General features: G+C 40.1%; 3 protein-coding genes across 3 annotated transcripts; 2 read left to right on the forward strand and 1 right to left on the reverse strand.

The window, feature by feature from the left end:
• The first annotated feature begins 376 nt into the window (after positions 1–376).
• On the forward strand, positions 377–5,100 carry LOC141911902 (toll-like receptor 2 type-2). Its single transcript, XM_074802999.1, has 3 exons — positions 377–554; positions 1,855–2,038; positions 2,131–5,100. Exons 2-3 carry the CDS (start codon positions 1,875–1,877, stop codon positions 4,772–4,774), a joined length of 2,808 nt encoding a protein of 935 aa, XP_074659100.1. The 5' UTR covers positions 377–554; positions 1,855–1,874; the 3' UTR covers positions 4,775–5,100.
• A 1,017-nt stretch (positions 5,101–6,117) lies between these two features.
• LOC141912064 (uncharacterized) lies at positions 6,118–16,267 on the reverse strand. Its single transcript, XM_074803246.1, has 13 exons — positions 16,124–16,267; positions 14,670–15,679; positions 13,757–13,825; positions 12,181–12,205; positions 10,296–10,379; positions 9,740–9,879; positions 9,169–9,382; positions 8,915–8,945; positions 8,786–8,816; positions 8,597–8,620; positions 8,256–8,360; positions 6,910–7,296; positions 6,118–6,382 (listed from the first exon to the last, which is right to left on the reverse strand). Exons 1-12 carry the CDS (start codon positions 16,221–16,223, stop codon positions 6,916–6,918), a joined length of 2,214 nt encoding a protein of 737 aa, XP_074659347.1. The 5' UTR covers positions 16,224–16,267; the 3' UTR covers positions 6,118–6,382; positions 6,910–6,915.
• Positions 16,268–16,707: 440 nt separating this feature from the next.
• On the forward strand, positions 16,708–19,907 carry LOC141911977 (uncharacterized). The gene is made up of 3 exons (XM_074803114.1): positions 16,708–16,922; positions 19,065–19,131; positions 19,433–19,907. Exons 1-3 carry the CDS (start codon positions 16,854–16,856, stop codon positions 19,516–19,518), a joined length of 222 nt encoding a protein of 73 aa, XP_074659215.1. The 5' UTR covers positions 16,708–16,853; the 3' UTR covers positions 19,519–19,907.
• The last annotated feature ends 526 nt before the right edge of the window (positions 19,908–20,433 follow it).

The raw sequence follows: 20,433 nt of genomic DNA on the forward strand, positions 1-20,433 counted from the left end.
TTATTGAACACATACTATAAATATTCGGTGAATTCTACCGCCTGTGACTTCAGTGGCTAAAATTCATCTAATATATTCGAAGATTTGCTAACTATGAGAATGGCGTGATATTGCCAGGCGTGGCTTTAATACATCAAAATAATTCAAATCAAATAATCACGCTTTTTGTGAGCTGAAAATGATAAATAATAGATGATATTTATGGACGAGTCAAAATGATCATCGATCGTTTATTCGCCGAGCGCTCGTCGGGGACTGTGTGTGATCTAATGATATATGATATTTATATTGGGTCGTGATATATGAAATGACTCATTGTTTATCTAGGACGAGAGACACTCGACTACCAACAGAGATTAATTAGGAGTTAGACCCTCTGAAAACAACACCGTCTCGGTATACTATCGATCAGCGGCCGTCTGTCGAGTGTTGAGTCGGTTTGACTACGCGAATGTCAGCGCGGCTCCTGCTACTGGGAATTATGCGGTCACGGCATCACCTCACCGCGTGTACAACACCGCGAGATGAAAACAATTCATCACTACAGTAAGTAGGTAAGTCTATTGAATGCTTAAGCAAATATTTATGGCACTCGCTCTGAGATCGTCAGTACCGGGAGGGGGGAGGGAGGGTTCCTGCTTCTTCATCATCGGAAACTTCTTTCTCGGAATGACGCCGTCAGTATTAACGCGCGCACGCTGTAAGGAAAAGAACTGTGCGCCGATCTTTTCAGATAGTTTGCGCACAAAAAATAATATACGAACCGTTTTGTGAAAAACGTGTTTCGTGTTTTGATAAATTAGACTTTTTGCCGTGCGTGCGTGCGTGTGTACCTGTGTGCGTGTCGGGCTTCACAAACACTCTTTTCACACAGATCGCAACAGATGTAAGTTTGTAAATGTTGTGCCGCAAATCAAATATTATTTCAAACGTTTATTTCCGATTTTCAGAATTTTTTTTCTTTTGAAATATTTGCACTTTGACCGAGCGATAGACGTTGTTGACTGGTTGCTAAACACATTGCTAAACAAACGTTTATTTTTGGTCAAAAATGCTCATATACAAACTATGTGGGTGGATCTGTATGTAGGCATCAGACTCGAATTTATAGGTCGATGCGATGCCCGAACTTGCTCTGTGTCTTTATCAACGATGACATCTCAAATATATCCCGAAAAAGAATCTCAGTGGCTATTATTGTGTTTCGTTCTCCCAGGACACTTTTTATTACGATTAAATAAATTACATTCAACACTAAATAGAGTCTCTTGTTAAAAAGAGTATTATTGTCGGTTTAAGACGTGCATGAATTTGTCCCCGAAGGCCAAATAAAAAGTGACTGAACAAAAAAAAACTAGTTCAAACCACGCACGTATACTGTTCTTTTATAAATATGAAATTAAAAAGGGTATTATAGTCGTTGTAAGACGTGCATGAATTTAACCCCGGAGGCCAAATAAATAGTGACTGAACAAAAAAAACTAGTTCAAACCACGTACGTATACTGTTCTTTTGTAAATATGAAATATAAAGAAGTACTTTTGTGGAATTCGGTTTTCCCCGCAAGGGCCCTTCGACGTGTTTGAGCGCAATTCTACAATGTTTAAATGACAGAAAGTTCTGGTAATTTTTTTCCATTTCCGTGTGTTCTGCAGACGAGATCGCTATTCTGGATTTCGACATTTTTTTTCCAGCTCTTTGGGGCAATGCATGCGGAGCATATGTTGATAGTATTTTGTATTAGTGTAACATCAACGCTTTCAGGACATTTCGGAATGAACATTCTTCGCAAAGGAAAACTTTGGCATTAGTACTGACCGATTGGATCATGTGGATCAATTTGTTTTCATTTAGATTGATTTTGAAACTCAACGATGCGTGAAGAGAACCCGAGCAGACGGACGTCCAGGCACTTTTTACAGACGTTACTTTTCGTTACGAATATATTTTTGTGTGTGACAGCTTGGGGCTTTGGACCAAACTGCCCGGGCCCAATACGGCGGGATGTTATCTGCCCGAAGCCCTGTTTGTGTTGTAGGTAAGTTGTGAATTTAAACATCTGCTTTACTCGTGTACTAAATATTCGAATTCGGCGATATCAATTTTCATCTTCGTCTGATTCTATTTCAGAACGTTCCTCAAAAATCAAGTAGAGGATCTTCGCATGACCTGCGTGCGCACCGGCATCACTTCCGTGCCCAGGCTGATTCCCGTTGACGTCACATATCTCGATCTCGGCTACAATAACATTTCGACCGTGTCACGTGACGACTTTGCCGGCCTATCGAATTTGCGGTCGTTGTATTTGCAAAGTTTAAAATTACTGAAAATTGAAAACCATACATTTTCGGGTCTTAAAAATCTTCGAACTTTGAATTTGGCACACAATCCCGACCTTGACATTGAGGTGAACGCTTTCAGCGGTTTAGGTTCGTCGTTATCCTCGCTAGATCTGGAGGGTTCGGCGCCGAATTTCTACTCGGAGAATCTGGAATCGTTGGCCAGTTTGACTCAGCTGAAAGACCTCACGATCGGCACTCTACCGTTGCCGTACTTGGACGAGCAAATATTCGTTAACAATACGAATCTTAAGGACATTCATTATTACGGCATGCCTGCGTTCGTGCGAACCCCGAATCTGACAGCCGACATCACGCTGGTGCTCGTTTACGATCGGTTTCGAACCCTGGACCTCCGGATTCCGATCAACGCCAACAATTTACGTGTTATCTATCCTTTGAAGGCGGAGCGTATGTTACTGCGGAGATATCTTACCGGATTACGGAAGGTTACGAATCTATCGATGCAAATCAGACGATCTTGGATTACCGTAATCAATACGGATTTATTTTACGATATCGCAGAAATCGACGCTCTCGATTTAAACTTCTGTCGTGTGCGAGGTCTGGTCGTCAATCTGATACAGTCGTTGCAGACGACACGTATTCGAGCCTTGTCGCTGCGAGACTGCAGAATTTCCAAGACGCATCTCGTCGGAGCGTTATTCAAACCGTTACGCAACAGCTCACTGCGCGAGCTGGATTTATCGCTGAACTATTTCAGCGTTATACCGGAAAACGCGTTCGAACACGTACCCGATTTGGAAATTTTAAAAATCGAATCGGCGAAGGTGGCCACTATCGCCATGGACGCGTTCGCGCATTTACACCGTTTGAAAATCGTCAAGTTAGGAGACAATAAAATATCGACATTTTCGATACCGTTTATATTAAATTCGTGCCCGGATTTGTTAGACTTATCGATCGAAGCGAATCAGATTACGTACGACGAATTTTTCCACATGAACCATTCGAAATTGGAGCATTTGACGCTTTCGAGAAATCGAATCACGACATTCGTCGACGTCCGTCACTTGCCACGTTTGAAAACGTTGTACGCGTACGCGCTCAATCCCATGAAATTGACCTACTATTTACGCGCGTTTGATTTTCGTGGGAACAAAAATCTCGAACAAATCGATATCGGTTCGAACAATTTGAGATTTACAAGTAGCGATAATACTCGTTTTGTCGGTTTGGACAAATTGAAGTCGTTAGACCTCAATAGAAACGCTTTAAGCCTCAGCCAGGAGGGGGCGATGGTGTCGGCATTTAGGAATTTCCCGCCATCGTTACAAGAGATATACCTCGCCGAGAATGACCTTACCGAACTGCCGGCCGGATTATTCCGTACCCTGAAGCAACTGCGTTACATTCATCTAACTGACAATAAGATAAAAATTATTCCGCGAGGATTTTTCGACGGGTTGAAAAATTTGATGGTGGTTAAATTGGACAAGAATGTTCTATCGACGCTGAGCGGCGACTCGGGTCTGACGTCATTGCCCAGCCTACGCCAATTGTCATTGGACGAGAATTCGTTCGTCTGCGATTGTCAGCTGAGATGGTTGTCAAACTGGGTGAACAGATCGGTTACCATCGATGTAGAGGGCGCCGATCAGTTCTGTCGTCTGCCAGAAAACCTGGAGAACACGACGATCGTCGGGTATCGTCTGCCGTGGATCAAATGCGATCGTAATTTCGAGAAACTAGCCGGCGGGATAGCCACGGCGACTGTGCTCATCAATCTGATACTGTTCGTGTTGATCATTCAGTACCGCGTCGATATCATGTTCTGGTGGAAGGTGACGCGTTATTGGCGCAATCGTTACGACGTATTCGCCGATTTGGCGGACGATTGTTACGACGCGTTCGTTAGTTACAACGTTAACGACGCTTTTTTCGCCACCGGATTCATGATCAGACATCTCGAACGTAGCGACGACGTTCGATTCAGATTGTGCATCGACGGTCGCGATTTCGAGTGCGGAGAGTTTCATAGCGTCAACATCGCCCAGAAAATGGAGAAAAGTCGCTGGGTGATTTTGGTAGTGTCGAAACACTTTTTGACCAGCGAATGGTGCAAGTATGAATTACACATGGCCGAATTGAAGTGTTTCGACGAAAGACGAAACGTGATTATTTTGATATTTTTGGAGGAGATCGACAGAAAGGCCTTGCCGAAAGGCGTCGTCTTGTTGAAGAAACATTGTCATTCTTTACGTTGGCCGAAAAAACAAAAGCAAGTGGCCCGGTTTTGGAAGAAGTTGAAATTGATAATGATCGGTCGCAATCGCAAAGAACAAACGACGACGACGGAAGCGAGGTCGGAGCCGACCACTTTTAGCGAATCGACGCGGGCTTCGATGGAACTGGCAGTCGAGTGCCGGAATAGCGTTGATGATATCAATATCGAGGCATTGGAAAGATTTTAATTTCGACAAACATTTTCTACATAGTTTTTACGCATGAAGGAGACCTACCCGTGGAGGGACCAGTCGCTGGAGAAGTCGGTTTAAGTTAACCATATAGCTGACATGGTTTCTCACATTGACTGATGATTCTTTAACCAACTTTTGAGCGACTCAGTCCCGACGACATAAAGACTCGTTTTCTTTTTACGAAGATAATTTTCTAAAATTCTATTTCACAAGTACGAAAATTCTTGAATGTGAAAAAACGGCCATCAAACAACGAATTAAAATTCTACTTTTTAATTCTTGTTTCGTTTTGTTCTTGTTTATTCTACTTTAAACATCGCCACGGGATCCGAATGAAGAGTTTTAACACAGACAGATCGAAACAAATCGATAGAATACCCATATGCAAATTACATGCAAATTGCAGATCATGACGTAAGTAATCCCTACACTTTATCAGGGAGGTGGGAGTGAACCTCCCATGATACAGGACAGTGGAACTCCCACCTCCCTGGTAGAAGTAAGGATTAAGCGAAAGTAAGCGCTTCGGGGCTTGAGCACTTTTACAAGTGAGAACTGCGGCCCCGTTCTCACGCCCGAACAGAGTTTTTGCTAAGAAAAATAGAAACATAAGTTGAATATTTACCTAAAAATATGGAAATATTTGAAATTGTGGGTGGATTGTAGTATCATAGGTTATACGACTAAGCCGCTACGATGGTCCGTATCGTACGTTATAAGGAAATGTAGTAGCTAGTGTCAGACGTGCTATCATTTAATTCACAGAAATTCCGCTATCGTTATTCATAGCCTAGGGGCAGCACTGAACGGTTGAGATCCAATACTGCCTCGTTACTCTACTGTGGCATGTGAGGAATACAGATATTTTTCAAAGTCAAAATTTCATTCATCACTCAGCATAAGTTTGCTTTAAATGAATAAATGTATCAATGTTGAAGCTTTGATTAAGGAGATCTGCCTTTGAATTCGATTTTCAACCCACTTTTAAAGAACTCTTTTTCTCGGCGAATGTATTAGCATTCAGTAAAGCGACAGATCCACATGCCAAAGGAAGAATTTATGGCAAATTAAATTATATTTCCCAAGTACTTCCATTGTCGAACCATAAATTAATCACTATTTTACTAACATAGTAGTCCGCATTTTCCGCGGATCTCACAGTACCAATAAATTTCACTTAGGTCATTCAATGTAAAAAATGTAACAGCCCAGTGATGCTTGCTTGGCTCTTGATTTAAAAAAATCCTTTTCGTAATTTGGATTGAACAACTCTCACTTCGGTGATCAGCTTAAAAACAACAAACAATCGTAAATTTATCTTATAAAAATTCCTTTAATAATGAATACAACTGAATTTACAAACTGATACTAGTAAAGTCTATGTGTATGCAAATCTGGTCAAATTACAGATCAGTAAGTTAGCCCGATCAGTAAACTAGTCCGACCAGTAAACTAGTCCGATCAGTAAGCTAGTCCGCTGACCTGCATTACAGGGTCATTAACAAAATGTGTCTACACCCAGCTTTCTATAAGTTGTTCCAAATGAGACGCTGCCAGCTGCACGGGTTTGAGGGCAGTAAAACTGCAGGCTTTTATCCACCGCTGAAATGGTACGAAAGAAATCATCGATTAAACCATGAAAAGAACATCAAGTTAAACCCCTGACGCAGGTTTTATAGACTGGTACTTAATTTTATTGAAAATGAAATGATTTAGCCCCCGGTTTAAGATAATACCAGTCTATAAAACCAGTCTCAGACAGTTGAAAAAACATTGAAAATTTTTACCATTTTAGATTGGCTCTTAAAACCTATCTTATTTTGTTCAAGCTTATGCTAAGCCACACTTTTACAATCTAACAATATGCCTTAGAACAATATCTTATCGAATAACGCACCAAATATGGTAAATAAACAAACATATCAAAATGATAGATGCGAGCTTGATAGCTCTGTGTTATGTCTCGGCAGCCAAGAACCAGTTACGCGAATTTGGGTTGAGGAAAGTGAGCCCTGGACCCAGAGCTCCACGGTTTTCGGTTCAGAAATCTGACTCTTCGGTTAAAGATTAGTAAACACACAACTGGGTCCTGAATCGAAGATGGCCGAAACATTCGGTGTAAAACTTACGCGAGTTTATTGGTACGTAGCTGCAGGTTGGTACGCCGTCGTCGTTTGCTGGTACGTCGTGCCCGGCGGCGTGTACCCCGCGTACATACCGGCACCGGCTTGGTACGCGGGCGTTGTTTGTCCTTGGTACGTACCGTACGCTCCATACCCGGTGTTACTGTACGGCGCGGCGCCGTACGCTCCGTAACCCGCGAATTGATTCATCGCGTAACTATTCGGATTCGACGAGTACATATTCGTAGTTTGTTGAACAGGCGGAGTAGCGGCTGCCGTAGCTGCGGCTGCGGGTGTCGGCGTCGTCGTCGTCGTACCAGGGACGCTGCTACTGCTGGTGGTTTTCGCCGCTATCCGATGCGTCAGAAGAGCTTGAGACAACATATTGGAAATCTGTGACGAAAATAGAAATGAAATCAGACCTCAGACACATATTGGTTTCCATAACTAGTGACGATCTATATTTTTTACAATGAAGAAAAACCACAATTACAAAGGCAAACTTGATTTGAAAATGGTTCATAGACTTGAGTCTAAACGTCACTACTCTCTTAGTTTTTGAAAGTGGTTCATAGACTTGAGTCTAAACGTCACTACTCTCTTAGTTTTTGAAAGTGGTTCATAGACTTGAGTCTAAACGTCACTACCCTTAGTTTTGAAAATGGCTCATAGAATTGAGTCTAAACGTCACTACTCTCTTAGTTTTTGAAAATGGTTCATAGACTTGAGCCTAGACGTCACTGCTCTCTTAGTTTTGAAAATGGCTCATAGAATTAAGTCTAAACGTCACTATTCTCTCAGTTTTGAAAATGGCTCATAGAATTTAGTCTAAACGTCACTACCCTTAGTTTTGAAAATGGCTCATAGAATTGAGTCTAAACGTCACTACTCTCTTAGTTTTTAAAAATGGTTCATAGACTTGAATCTAGACGTCACTACTCTCTTAGTTTTGAAAATGGCTCATAGAATTAAGTCTAAACGTCACTATTCTCTCAGTTTTGAAAATGGCTCATAGAATTTAGTCTAAACCTCAATACTCTCTTAGTTTTTGAAAATGGTTCATAGACTTGAGTCTAGACGTCACTACTCTCTTAGTTTTGAAAATGGCTCATAGAATTAAGTCTAAACGTCACTATTCTCTTAGCTTTGAAAATGGCTCATAGAATTAAGTCTAAACGTCACTATTCTCTTAGTTTTGAAAATGGCTCATAGAATTGAGGCTAAACGTCATTACTCTCTTAGTTTTTGAAAATGGTTCATAGAATTCAGTCTAAACGTCACTAATTTCTTAGTTTTGAAAATGGCTCATAAGAATTGAGTCTGAAAGTTTCATAGTATCCATCAATAAATACCTGTAAAGCTATTTGCGCATCTTTCTCAGTGACAACGATATTCGCGCCTAAACCGACCAAACTATCGCATAGTTTCTGTAACTGTGAAATCCCTTGACCAGCAATCTATAAAATAGTTCACATATTCAATAAATGACTAGGGGCGGATCAAGGTTCGGGGGTCTGGACAGCTCGCCTTCTCAATAAATGCTTAAGTTCTTCTTAACGCCAACACAGAGATTGTTAAAATCTGACGTTTTCTACAGATATTTTCAGTCAGTCCTTCAGCACCATGGGAGATCATTCGAATAAAATGTCTAAACTTTTAAACATGATCAAACATGATGACAATACAAACTTACCTTCTTGTAAGGAGGACCTCCCCTCTGAAAAAATAACCAACATGGGAAGAGTTTAAAAAAAGTGAATCGAATAAGAGAGGATTCACAGTCAACAATTTGTAACTGAGATACAGAATGTCACGAGAAATATATCAGGTTTTTTTAGACTGTGTCGTAAAGAGGTCGCTCATTGACATAGGTGATACTCACATGCTCCTCCATACTACGTTTAGCTAACTGTCTAAAAATACAAAATCAAAACAACTCTCAATTACTGAAATCAAAATCATAAGGCGTCAATTCAAATGTTTCGGCAAAAATTCTGAAAATAGTTCGTACCTTTTCGCATCTTGTTCTGCTTTCTGGGCAACTGAAAAAAAATTGAATTAAACTGTGAAATTTGGTCCACACCGAGCCCAACTGATAAAGTCACGCTTGTGCTTATGTTGTCATGGTTATGAAGACGACTTAACTAATGTTACGACTTATCCAAATGATGACTTAAGAAAGTTAAATTGACTCTATATTAGGGGGAAGAGTATTTTTCAGTCCAAGTGACACATGAGGGGTGGAAGGTAGGGGTATTTTTTTACCTGCCAGTTGCCGCTCGAGTTTAGCTTTCAACGCTTTCACCTCTTGATCCATATTCGGGTTGTAAAACGCGTCCAATTCGACCTTGACCAAGATAGGTTTACGACCTTCCATCATTTCGATTTGTCGAGCCTGCTCGGCGGCCGCCTCCACGTTCTCCGACCTCTTTTTAGTGCTATCCGCGCACCGTTGAGCTCTGAACGGATCTACGATTTTCTGAAAATATCGGCATAAAACCCTTTTCAAAGTTTTCTCAATGGATGATTAAAACATACCGTTACACCGAGGGGTCATGTTAGACATACCCTCACACTTCCAGATCTAAGGGGGTCATGTCTATGGTTACATGCCTCTCTCTTTACCCCACCCCTTAAATCGCCCTACTGATTATAAAAGCTTACCACCAACGATTAACTAACTAGGTTCAACTAGGACCTGTCTACGTTAGTGCGCTAGGTGGGCTCTTAAAAAATCGTGCGCTTAGAATAATAAAATGCCCTGTATCAAATTTACAGAATCTCCGAAACAGTTAAGGGGGGGGGGGGGGTGGGTGAAGGGGGTCTTTGTACGTACCATGTATTGATAACGATGTTTAAAACCGATCAAATGGTTCACTAAATTCCTCGGATCCATTTTACTCTCGCACAGAGAACAGATGTACCTCGCTTCCACTTTAGGGTCTTCCTTCTGATACTCGGTTATATAATCCAACCCTAAAATATGACGACGATTATGACAATATGAATTTCTTCCGGTCGACGAGAAATCTCAGTAAAATATCCCGATTGAATCAAAATGCTGATCAATCCTTTCAGTGCTGACTAATTAATACCCGATAGTGCTGGAGATAATTTGAAAATTTTGAAAAATTCCACCCGAGTGTGTAGAATAACGAGAATAGCACTACAGTGCGTCTACACCGAGGTGCGGTGTATCATTATTTACTAGTATTTCACTATGTTTGACAGGTGCTGCAATCTTTCAATAGAGATAAAAACTAATTACTAATTACACCAATACACTGCAGTGCGGTGTACTAGCAAAATCCATCACCGATTTATACACCGCACTGCGGTGTAGACGCGCTGAAAGGGTTTAACCGGTTTCACTGTTGTATCGTTTTGCTAACCGATTAAAGGCTGTTCCATTTTATCGAGTTCCGACTGAATGCGACAAGCTCTTTTCTCGCGTTTCGTACTTTTAATAGCCGTACCTGAAAATAGAAATATTTCACGATCTATAAATTCATGCGAACGAGTCTCCGGACCCAGTCGCGTAATCATAATTCCATTTACTCGATCTTCAATGACTGATATTGATCTCAATATTTCAGAGTTAATGAGCGAAATCCACAGTTGATGATAAAACAATTCATTCTTACACTTTCGATGTTTCAGAAAAAGAGATAACATAATAATGTTGTTCATATCGATCGTTGATGATTGTCATATCAATTTTATGTTATCTCGGTTTTTCTGATGTTGAAGTTCAGTCAAAAACATCGCAACTGTCAGAAAAGACTTTCATATCATCAACTGTGGGATCCCCAGCTGTTAAGAATTTAAATGCAACTTTTTCAGTTCAAGATATTGATATCAAAGTAATTTTGACTAATCTTAAGTGATTGAAAATTTCAAATTTTGAAATCTAATTAGATCTTGACGCTTTAAATCTCTAAGGATGGAACTCGATCTTGGGACGCATATCATCAATTGACATGAAACGTCTTTATCTCGATGATACACAATACTAACGCCGCCAATCATCAGTAAAATGGGCCGCTAGTCTTCGAGATTTTTTTTTGACAAGCAAAAAATTCTTCAATTCAAATTTTGAATGTTATTCATTTCGAATCCGAAGAAAAACATTGGTAATAATATATTTCGATGAGTAAATTTACGATCACGATTACACGACTGAGTCCTCGTTTTTTCAATCCACATTTCTTTTTAACATGTTTTAAAGTGAAAGATTTTGTAACGATTTTGCGGAATGGTACGTACGTGCGATATGCTTTATGTAACATACACTCTTAAAATAGGGTCGTTCGGCTACTGAATTCACAGAGGACAAACTCAAACCGAAACACTAAATTTCACAGATTAAATCAGAAACCAAACTTCATCAATTCAAGTGACACGAAATCATCGACATGAACCAAGTTTCACGGTCTATGACAATGAAAATGCAGTTTTCACGGTCAAGTAAAACAGGCATTTTATAGTCTTTTAATGACCGATACGTTCCTAAGTCTTCAGAACGGATTTCCACTAAGAAGTTTCTTTCTATTGAAATACCTTTCTTGAGGGAACGAGGATCACATTTACCACGGTCGCTTTAAAAAATCCTCGCGCATAACCTGTGGTTAATATTTGCCTTGGTTTAATGACAGCTATGTTTTCAAGCTTTACCAAGTTTGATGATTATGGGTTTTAATTCGATGGCTCGGGTAAACCACGGTTTGACAATCACTGTGTACAACCAGTGATTAATATATACCATGGTTTGATGGCGGTAATACATTTCAACAAATGATTAGCATGTACCAAGTTTGATGATTATTGAGTATGGTTCAAATCAACCATGGTTGATGATGGCATAGCTATTTTCTGTAATGGCTATGGTTAACCATGGTTTGAAAATGGTTATTTTCATCCATGGGTTGGGTTAACCATGGTCTGATGTCATGGCTTGTGTTAACCATGGTTTTCTTATTACGACTGCTTACCCCGATGGGACAATACCACGGTTTAACGATGGTACTGTTAACCCATGGTAAAGGTATATCGTGGAACAACGATGGCTATAAGTAAATTAATCATTCATTCATTCATGGCTATTTCTACCCAATGGCTTAAGTTTACCGTGGTCCGACGTACAGATTTACAGATTACCATCTTTTTTCGTAGGACGAATTTAATTTACAAATCAATGTGTATTTGAATTTGATTGTGGTGTGCGTGTCAAGCGCCCCCTATGTACGGATACATAGGGGGCGCCACACGGTCACTCACCCCCTTCGCCGATGAGTTCAACGTTCTACAAAGACAAGAACATACGACAAAACAAAATAAAATACAAGTTTAATCATTCTTTTAAAAAAAATCTCATTATCTTAATGGAAAATTCGGGCTCAGCTGCAAAGTCATGACTTATCTAAAGTGGAGTAGTTATAGAACTAAAATGAGCTTAGACTGGTTGTAATTTGACAGATTTGTTATAGAACCAAAATGAGCTTAGACCGGTCTTAAGATGCCATTACATTGGTTTAAGAACCAAAAAAGAGCTAAGACTGGTCTCAAGTTGTCAAAGTCTTGTCTGTGCAACTGACCCAAGGATTCCTCCATTTCATTTAGCGATGATTTGACCGAATTCTTTTGGCAGTTGAAAATTAAATCAATTTATATTTTAAAAGGATTTATAAAATGTTCTTCAATCGTCCAGCAAATTCCAGTACCTGCAGTGAACACTTACCGTGGTTTAAAACGACTGAAACGCATCAAAAACAAGTGAAAACCACGGAAATATCCAAGATCCAGTTCTACAGTTCCAGTCAAATTTCAATCTAGGGACTAGTGGCCGGTTGCTGAAAAGTTGGTTAGAGTTAACCAGTGGATAGTCGACATAGTGACAATTAAAACTTCATGGTATTCATCCCACACTGCGGCCCCTGATAAATACCATGGTTACAATTGATTGCTAGTAGTCACTATGTCAACCAACTGGTTAACTTTAACCAACTTTTGACAAACTGGACCCAGGATTCAGTTCCGCAATGTTTAGTTGCAGTTAACTCTAGTTAAATGTGGCATTGCGGATCTTGAACTTGGGAAACGAGCCCTCGTAAATATCACAGGGGCTTTTTTGTAGAATACAAGATTTCAGAGGACAGCATTGGACAATAACACGGGTGACTTACTTTGAAAAGATTTGAAGGCACACTTCCAGAATTCGAGGGGTATTTGATGGACCAAGGGCTTAGACTCAGAATTTGACCGTTTGGGCCTTGAGGGTTTTAGATGGATTCGAAGGGCCGTAGGAAACCTGTTTACTACTATCGTTTACGGAGGCACTTTGGGAAGACTTGGCAAGCGGAAATTTCCCGCTGCTTACAGGAATACGTCATCAGTTTTTACGGGGGTGAAGCTGACCGACCGTTGGAGAGAGCGATGTTTTCATGTCAACAAAAAGTATAAACGCAGATTGTTCGGCGAAAAAGCAGACGGCATATTTCAACGCGTGAAATACCCACGGTCACAAATTCCCCGCTCTACGCTCGCTTTCATTGACAAGGAAACATTTATTACTCGGTTTGACGCAGCGAAGATGAGCAGGCTTTCACCGAATCCAGATAAAATAGGCTTCCATTTGACGGGCCTACCAAAAACGGAGGCGAGGAAGTCGCCTACGAACATTTTTGAAAATCGAATACACGGCCATTGGACACAGCTTCTGACACATTCATCGGAGCAATTTTCGTATCGATTTCTTTATGAATCATATAACGAAATTTTCAAGTCAGACGGGATAAGTGAACGACTGGGGCTCTACGCGAAATTTTACGGACATGAATTTTTCCCCCAAACCGACCTTGAGATGTTTGCGTCCTTCTTGATGCGTTTTCAAGGTCGATTCGCTGGTGCAGGCGACGTCGCAGATCTATAATAAATAAACACACTCAACTTTCAGAACAGATTCCGACAACGTACGAGGCGCTTGATTATGCTAGTTTGAAATCGTTTATATTATTCTAACGGCCGATTGCTCGTGAGTTGGTTAGATCCTCGAATCGGATATTTGACAGTTGAAGTTAACCGGTCGACAAGGCCAGAAAGACCATTAAAACTTTAACCCTTTCAGTGCTGACTAATTAATACCCTATAGTGCTGGAGATAATTTGTGTTGAATAACGGGAATATCACTATAGTGCGTCTACACCACGGCGCGGTGTATCGTTAGTTACTAGTTTTTCACTATGTTTGACAGGTGCTGCCATTTTTCAAGAGAGATAATTAATAATTCGCAAAATCCATCACTGATTTAAACACGGCACTGCAGCGTAGACGCACTGAAAGGGTTAATCATTAATACCCCATTATTTCAGAGGCACAGCAGCTCAAACATTGGGTACAGTTAACTAGCGGATATTTGACATAGTGACGATTATAAAGTTCATTGTTACTATGGTATTTATCCGCCGGTTATCTTTAGCCAACTTTTCAACTGCAGCCACAGCTGGTTTTCAAGAATTCAAAACCATTTTTAGGTTATAACTTATGTTCATAGAACCGAACATTAGACCCAGTACCACAGTTCTCATTAAGAATTTGACTCGAGGGTTTCAAACATTGAAAACGAACTGATTTTGACTCTTTTGAGTCAAAATGAACGGTGAACTGTGGAGCCGAGTCCTGATCGGTCAACTTCAACCAACTATTGATCAACCGGCCGTAAACAGTCTGCTATCACATCGTCATAGTAACCGATGATATTGATTATTTACCTCGCATCTGAATTCGTCTGTTAACCCGGTATAAACCTCGAATACGCTTCGGTTCCGTTCGGCCGGAGTATTCCCGGGTGTCGTGTGCAGCGCTTGAGTCGACGGCAGGAAATTCGAATTCCAACCTCCCCTTTCTCCACCGCCTCCTTGACCTCCGTTCCAACCTCCCTGATTTCCATTCCAACCTCCTTGATTTCCATTCCAACCTCCTTGATTTCCATTCCAACCTCCTTGATTTCCATTCCAACCTCCTTGATTTCCATTCCAACCTCCTTGATATCCATTCCAACCTCCTTGATTTCCATTCCATCCATTGCCTTGACCAGTACTGTTACCTCTGCCTCGACCTCCTCCGAACCCGGATCCATCCCCGCCGTGACCTCGCCAACCTCCGCGACCTCCACCTTGTCCTTGACCTCTATTTGCGTTGGTCGCGGTTCGTTCGAAATTCGCCTCTTTTTTCGTGTTTGCAGAGAATGACATCGGTAACATACTGCGAATATCGGCGTTTATATCGGAGATATCTTCCTGTAGTTCGATCGCATCCGCATCTGCATCTGCTTTCTTTTCTGCAGCATCGGTATCCACAGCAGCTGCTGATACAGCTGCACCGTGCGACGACGTATCGATTGAAAATAAACTCGGAAGTGCCGACGATTTTGGCGCGATGCCATCATTATTGTTTTTCTGACTGGTGGCGCCAACGGGTCCTAGACTGAAGCCACGGGCTCCTCCAGCTCCTCCACCGCGGGCTCCACCACCACGGGTTCCTACTCCGCGGGTTCCTCCTCCGCGGGCTCCTCTACCACGGGTGCCGCCGCCGCGACCTTTCGTCGCCGACTGGTCAGAATTCTTCACTTTTTCGCGCGCTTGTTTTTCTTGCGAGTCGGACGTGAACGCCATCGGAAACAGACTGCGGTCGATTCCTCCTCCGACGACCTCCGGCAAGTCATCTCCACCGGTTCCAGCTCCGGGATCAGCTGCAGCGGTTTCAGCTTCGGCTGCAGGACCTAGAAAAATAAATAAAACTCAAGTATAACAGATCCCTCAGTGCTGAAATGAAAAAGTCCAACCCATTCCACCTGATGTCGGTACTGTTAAGAAATCATCGTCAATCGCAGAAAAATGAGGGTTACATTTTACACTTCAGAGGGGATATTTCTAAGGGTGCAGCCATGGTTACAGAGTCCATAAATGGAAAGCAACAGCTGCAGTTACTGAAGTAAGGTTAGCGCATGCGCATTAGAGTAAAATTCTGATTTTAATTCTGATATTGGGATTCGTAGCCCAACGAAAAATATCTGGCAATACCTAACCCCTTTTCTTTCATGCATGCGCGCGCGTAAATATAGTGCAGGCTCCCCCGTAACCGGAGTATTTTTCACTATCTGAACGGGTGACGATCAGACTACTTTTTAGAATTTTCTGAGTTTCAAGTGGCAAAAACGACCTACCCTCTACCGCTACTGGCTCATTTTTCTCTTCAGGCGGAGGCGCTATTTCTACTTGAGTCTTTATTGGTTTGAATGTGATTTTCGAGTTTGATTTGTACATAGTTATCGCGTATTTAGTGAAATATATTGAGCTTTTCAAAGCGTCCTCTTCAAGAAAACTTCAATCCAATTCAATTATCATTTATTTCACGGTGAAATTCGGAATCCGATTAAATGCAAAATTCATAAATCATATAAAAGACTTATTTTATTATTTTTAGATACTGACTCATTTCTCTCATTGTCACCGCGGTAAATTTATAAAGTAATATTTCGATCGATGAAGTCAAGGATTCGAACCCGCTATGATATTCAATCAAGTCAATGCTATAACAAAAATCTGACACCAAAATGACAAATGGCAAATGTTATATTAATATAGCAAATTGAACAGTTTCAGCAAATTTCTCCGCATAAAAAAATACAGAAAAATTCATGACATGAAAAAAGCATTTTTGATTAAGGAATTGCATCAAAATTCGATTCAGAATGAAAAATATTCTTTTCGACAGTTCGAATTTTCGTTTTAATTTTCAACCTGGTGTCAATCAAGTTACAGCTTGTTTCAGTAAGTTGCCTAGGACACGATCAGTACTACTGACAGCACTCTGGTCACTATTATTCACTGTCCACTGACCGACACATTACAGACGACGACCTTTTCGCTCCTCCGATAGAAAACAATATTAAGATGGCAGATTTCGAATACGGTTTACAGCAACCAGCTGATCCTAAATCAGTTCAAGACTTAACTGCGCACGTAAGTTGTAAAGTCGAAACAATTCTAACCAATTCAAGCTTATATGATCAATGAAGAATTTATTTATTGTGAAATATTTCTCTAGTTAAGTTTGAGAAGAAATATCTATTTCCAATTCATTTTACTGAGGCTATAGTCAAGTTTGATTCGTTACCAATGAAACAATCGTTCTTAAACTGTGAGTCTGTGTCTGCTTTAAAAGCACAAGTTTGATTCGTTACCAATGAAACGATTGTTCTTAAACTGGGTCTGCTTTAAAAGCACAAGTTTGACTCGATAATCGTGTTGTACCTGTATTTTAACTATCTGATAGCTTGTTAGATTTGCTGAGGCTGAACAGTAGTTGACTCGTCCATTGATTATCTGTGTAGATACTGTGGTTTCTTGTCGTATGATTCGGAAAAACAATGCAATAATTTTCACCAAGGAAAAAGTGCTGGGAAAAGTTTTGTGGTTTGGAAGTTATAGTCAGTAACCAGTCTGCGGAGGTTTAATTTGACGATTTTCACAAACCACATATTATTATTGGTATAAGCCAATCCGATGAGAAAAGCTTTTACCACCAGCGATTAGGTACCTGGTAACACTAACTTAGAAGTTATTTGATAGAGAATTTTATAAATGAAAATGTATTTCTGCCACTGCGGTAGGTGTCATCGCAATCACCAAATTTTCACATGGCAAAATCGAGTCTGGATCAGTTGAAAAGGTTGGCATTATGAGAGCAGAAAAAATGTTAGTTACTCGTGGTACAAATGGCCATAAACCTAACACACTCTTTTTGTAGTTAGTAGGTCTCGCGTTTGTAGTTAGACGGTCTTGCGGCAGTAGGCTACTGAATTTGGTAGCATTAGTACTGAATAAATACATATACATTAGCGCGCATTCATACACTACCCACTACTGTGTGCGAGTTGTAGAAATAGTCAATATTCTAAAAGCATTAATAATGAGCTGTGTTTATTATCGAGCTATATATTTATATATTATTTATCGAGGTGTTCTGGTGTCTATTGTCTATAGCATGTTTCACCTCTAGTTCAGCCTTAATGCAAGGTCCGCATAGTGCAAATATATGTACAGTCTTTTGAAGTGATTATCACCAGTTCGGTGAGAATTCTAATCAAAGTTTCTTTTGTCTTTTATGGTTTTTCATTGCTTAACTGATTCTCAGGAACAGACATATTTTCTTGTCTCCTGAAGATTGTCATTGTAACTGAAGGAAAAGTCACAGAATTTGCTTTCCTTTAGATAAGTCAGGGAATTTAATTTTAAAAAAAAAACGAGAAATCAGGGAAATACGTTGAGATTGCTATAGATCGCGCATAAAATTTAACAGTTTCTGTCTATGTATTGTATTGGATTCTTAGCAAAACAATTCAGGGAAAACAATGTGCATTTCAGGGAATTGTCAGGGCAAAAGCAAGTCAATTCTTTCCATTAATTTTCTGTTAAGCCTTGATTTTTGAATCCCTATGAGTTAGTGAAGTGTTTTTCCTATATAATGGACTGCTGCTGCTATATTTTCGATATAAACTACATTGGTTTTTTTCCATCACTCAATCATTGAAAATGTCGATAAAATCTAGTTCTCACTGCTTCACCAATTACACAGTTGTGAATAGTTTTTATTGGCTTTGAATAGAATGTCCCTTTCATCGCTATTATAACTCAATGCACTAAAGCCTAGATACAACCTGATTTAACCCCTCACTGATTCTAGTTAAATTGCCCTTAGAAACCGGTGTTTTTTATGCTGATTTGTTTAGGCGTAAATAGATTTCGCCAATTTCAAGTATAGGCGATATATATAGGATTTGGTTAATTAACATTTAAAGATCAATAGACCTAAAGTCTGTCTTGTTTGAGCAGATCTCTATTTCTGATCTCACTGACTGTCAATGATTGCTCTCACTGATTGCTCTCACTGATTGCTCTCACTGATTGCTCTCAATGATTGCTCTCAATGATTGCTCTCACTGATTGCTCTCACTGATTGCTCTCACTGATTGCTCTCACTGATTGCTCTCAATGATTGCTCTCAATGATTGCTCTCAATGATTGCTCTCACTGATTGCTCTCACTGATTGCTCTCACTGATTGCTCTCTGTTAAATATCGATGTATTTTTTATGTTTTTTAGGTTCAAACTTTGCTCGGAACGATGCAGGAAAAATTCCAAGGAATGTCGGAGAAAATTATCGGAAGAAATATCCTTTTATTTCGATATACTCACTGATCCTTTTGAGGGCCGTTTCAATTACTTACGTAATTTCCAAATTCCTGAGGTGGGTCAATTTGCAGGAGGGAACCAGGGTTATTTGAATTTTTTTTATTTTTCTTTATGTAATTAGGGAATTGTAGTCAAGGGTCAGGAAAACATCTAAGAACACATCAACCAGTGACAGGGGGTAAAATATTTGGCGCTTTGCTAATTTTCGCCACATAATTTTTCAACGTCTCCTGAAATTGTTTTTTCGATTGTTGTAAAATCCTTAACCGTTGTTTTACTCGACGAAATGGGCCACAAAATCGACGATCTCGAGAAGAATATCGCGGATCTGATGACGCAAGCGAACGCCGACGAAGCCATCTAGAAAAAAAAACCGTTGCGTTTACGAAACTTTTTAAAAACTGATTCATATTTGAAAAAAACTGAAACATGGAGAAATATTAGGGCATGATGATCGTGCTACAGCGTAGTCCAGAGATTGCCGCTACATCACAAAAAAACCCGTCTGCTACGTACCAGATAAACCATCTTCTGTCGGATATTGGAGAAAAATACCTACTTTTTTACGAGATCTGATTTTAATGTCGATATATTTTCGTCAATGCGACTACGTGAAGCAATGGGGGCAGTGGGACAATACCCAACTATGGGTCCTCCACATTATTCTAAAGAAGAAGAAGACAGATTTCCATCAAAACTCGTCGGAAAATTTTATATTTTTGAATTTGCAATAAAATGAAACAGCCCTTTGAATCGATTCTTCTTTGTTTTCTTGAAACAAATATTCACATTTTCAGTAATGAAGTTTTTTTTATACCTCACTCTATCGTCTGCAGTAATATATAATTTGGAGTTTAATAGCTATGTATTTAAACGCACTTAAACCTTGTCAGTATATCTTCTATTAGTATTTGAATGTAAATGTTGTTGTGTCGATAGAATATTGAAATAAAAACTTATATGATACTACATTTTGATGCCTGTTTTAACTTTTTTGGATGACACATTTCTTATCCATTCATGACTTGTCACGGAAAGTACAGCAAATGATCCCAAATTTTCGAGTTTTGCTTATTGAAAAAGAGGAGTCTACCACGAACTAGTCAGTAACCCGTCTGTGGTTTAGTTTCACGATCGGATATTTTCACAAACCACATAAGCCCACATAAGTTGGTATAAGCCCATCCGATTATAAAAAGCTTACCACCAACGATTAGGTAACTAACTAACCACTACCAGGCCCAAAGCTGTGTGGCATATGCCCAGCTTGGAATCAACC

This window comes from Tubulanus polymorphus, chromosome 10 (assembly GCF_964204645.1).
Source record: "Tubulanus polymorphus chromosome 10, tnTubPoly1.2, whole genome shotgun sequence".
NCBI classification, from domain to species: Eukaryota; Metazoa; Nemertea; class Palaeonemertea; order Tubulaniformes; family Tubulanidae; genus Tubulanus; species Tubulanus polymorphus.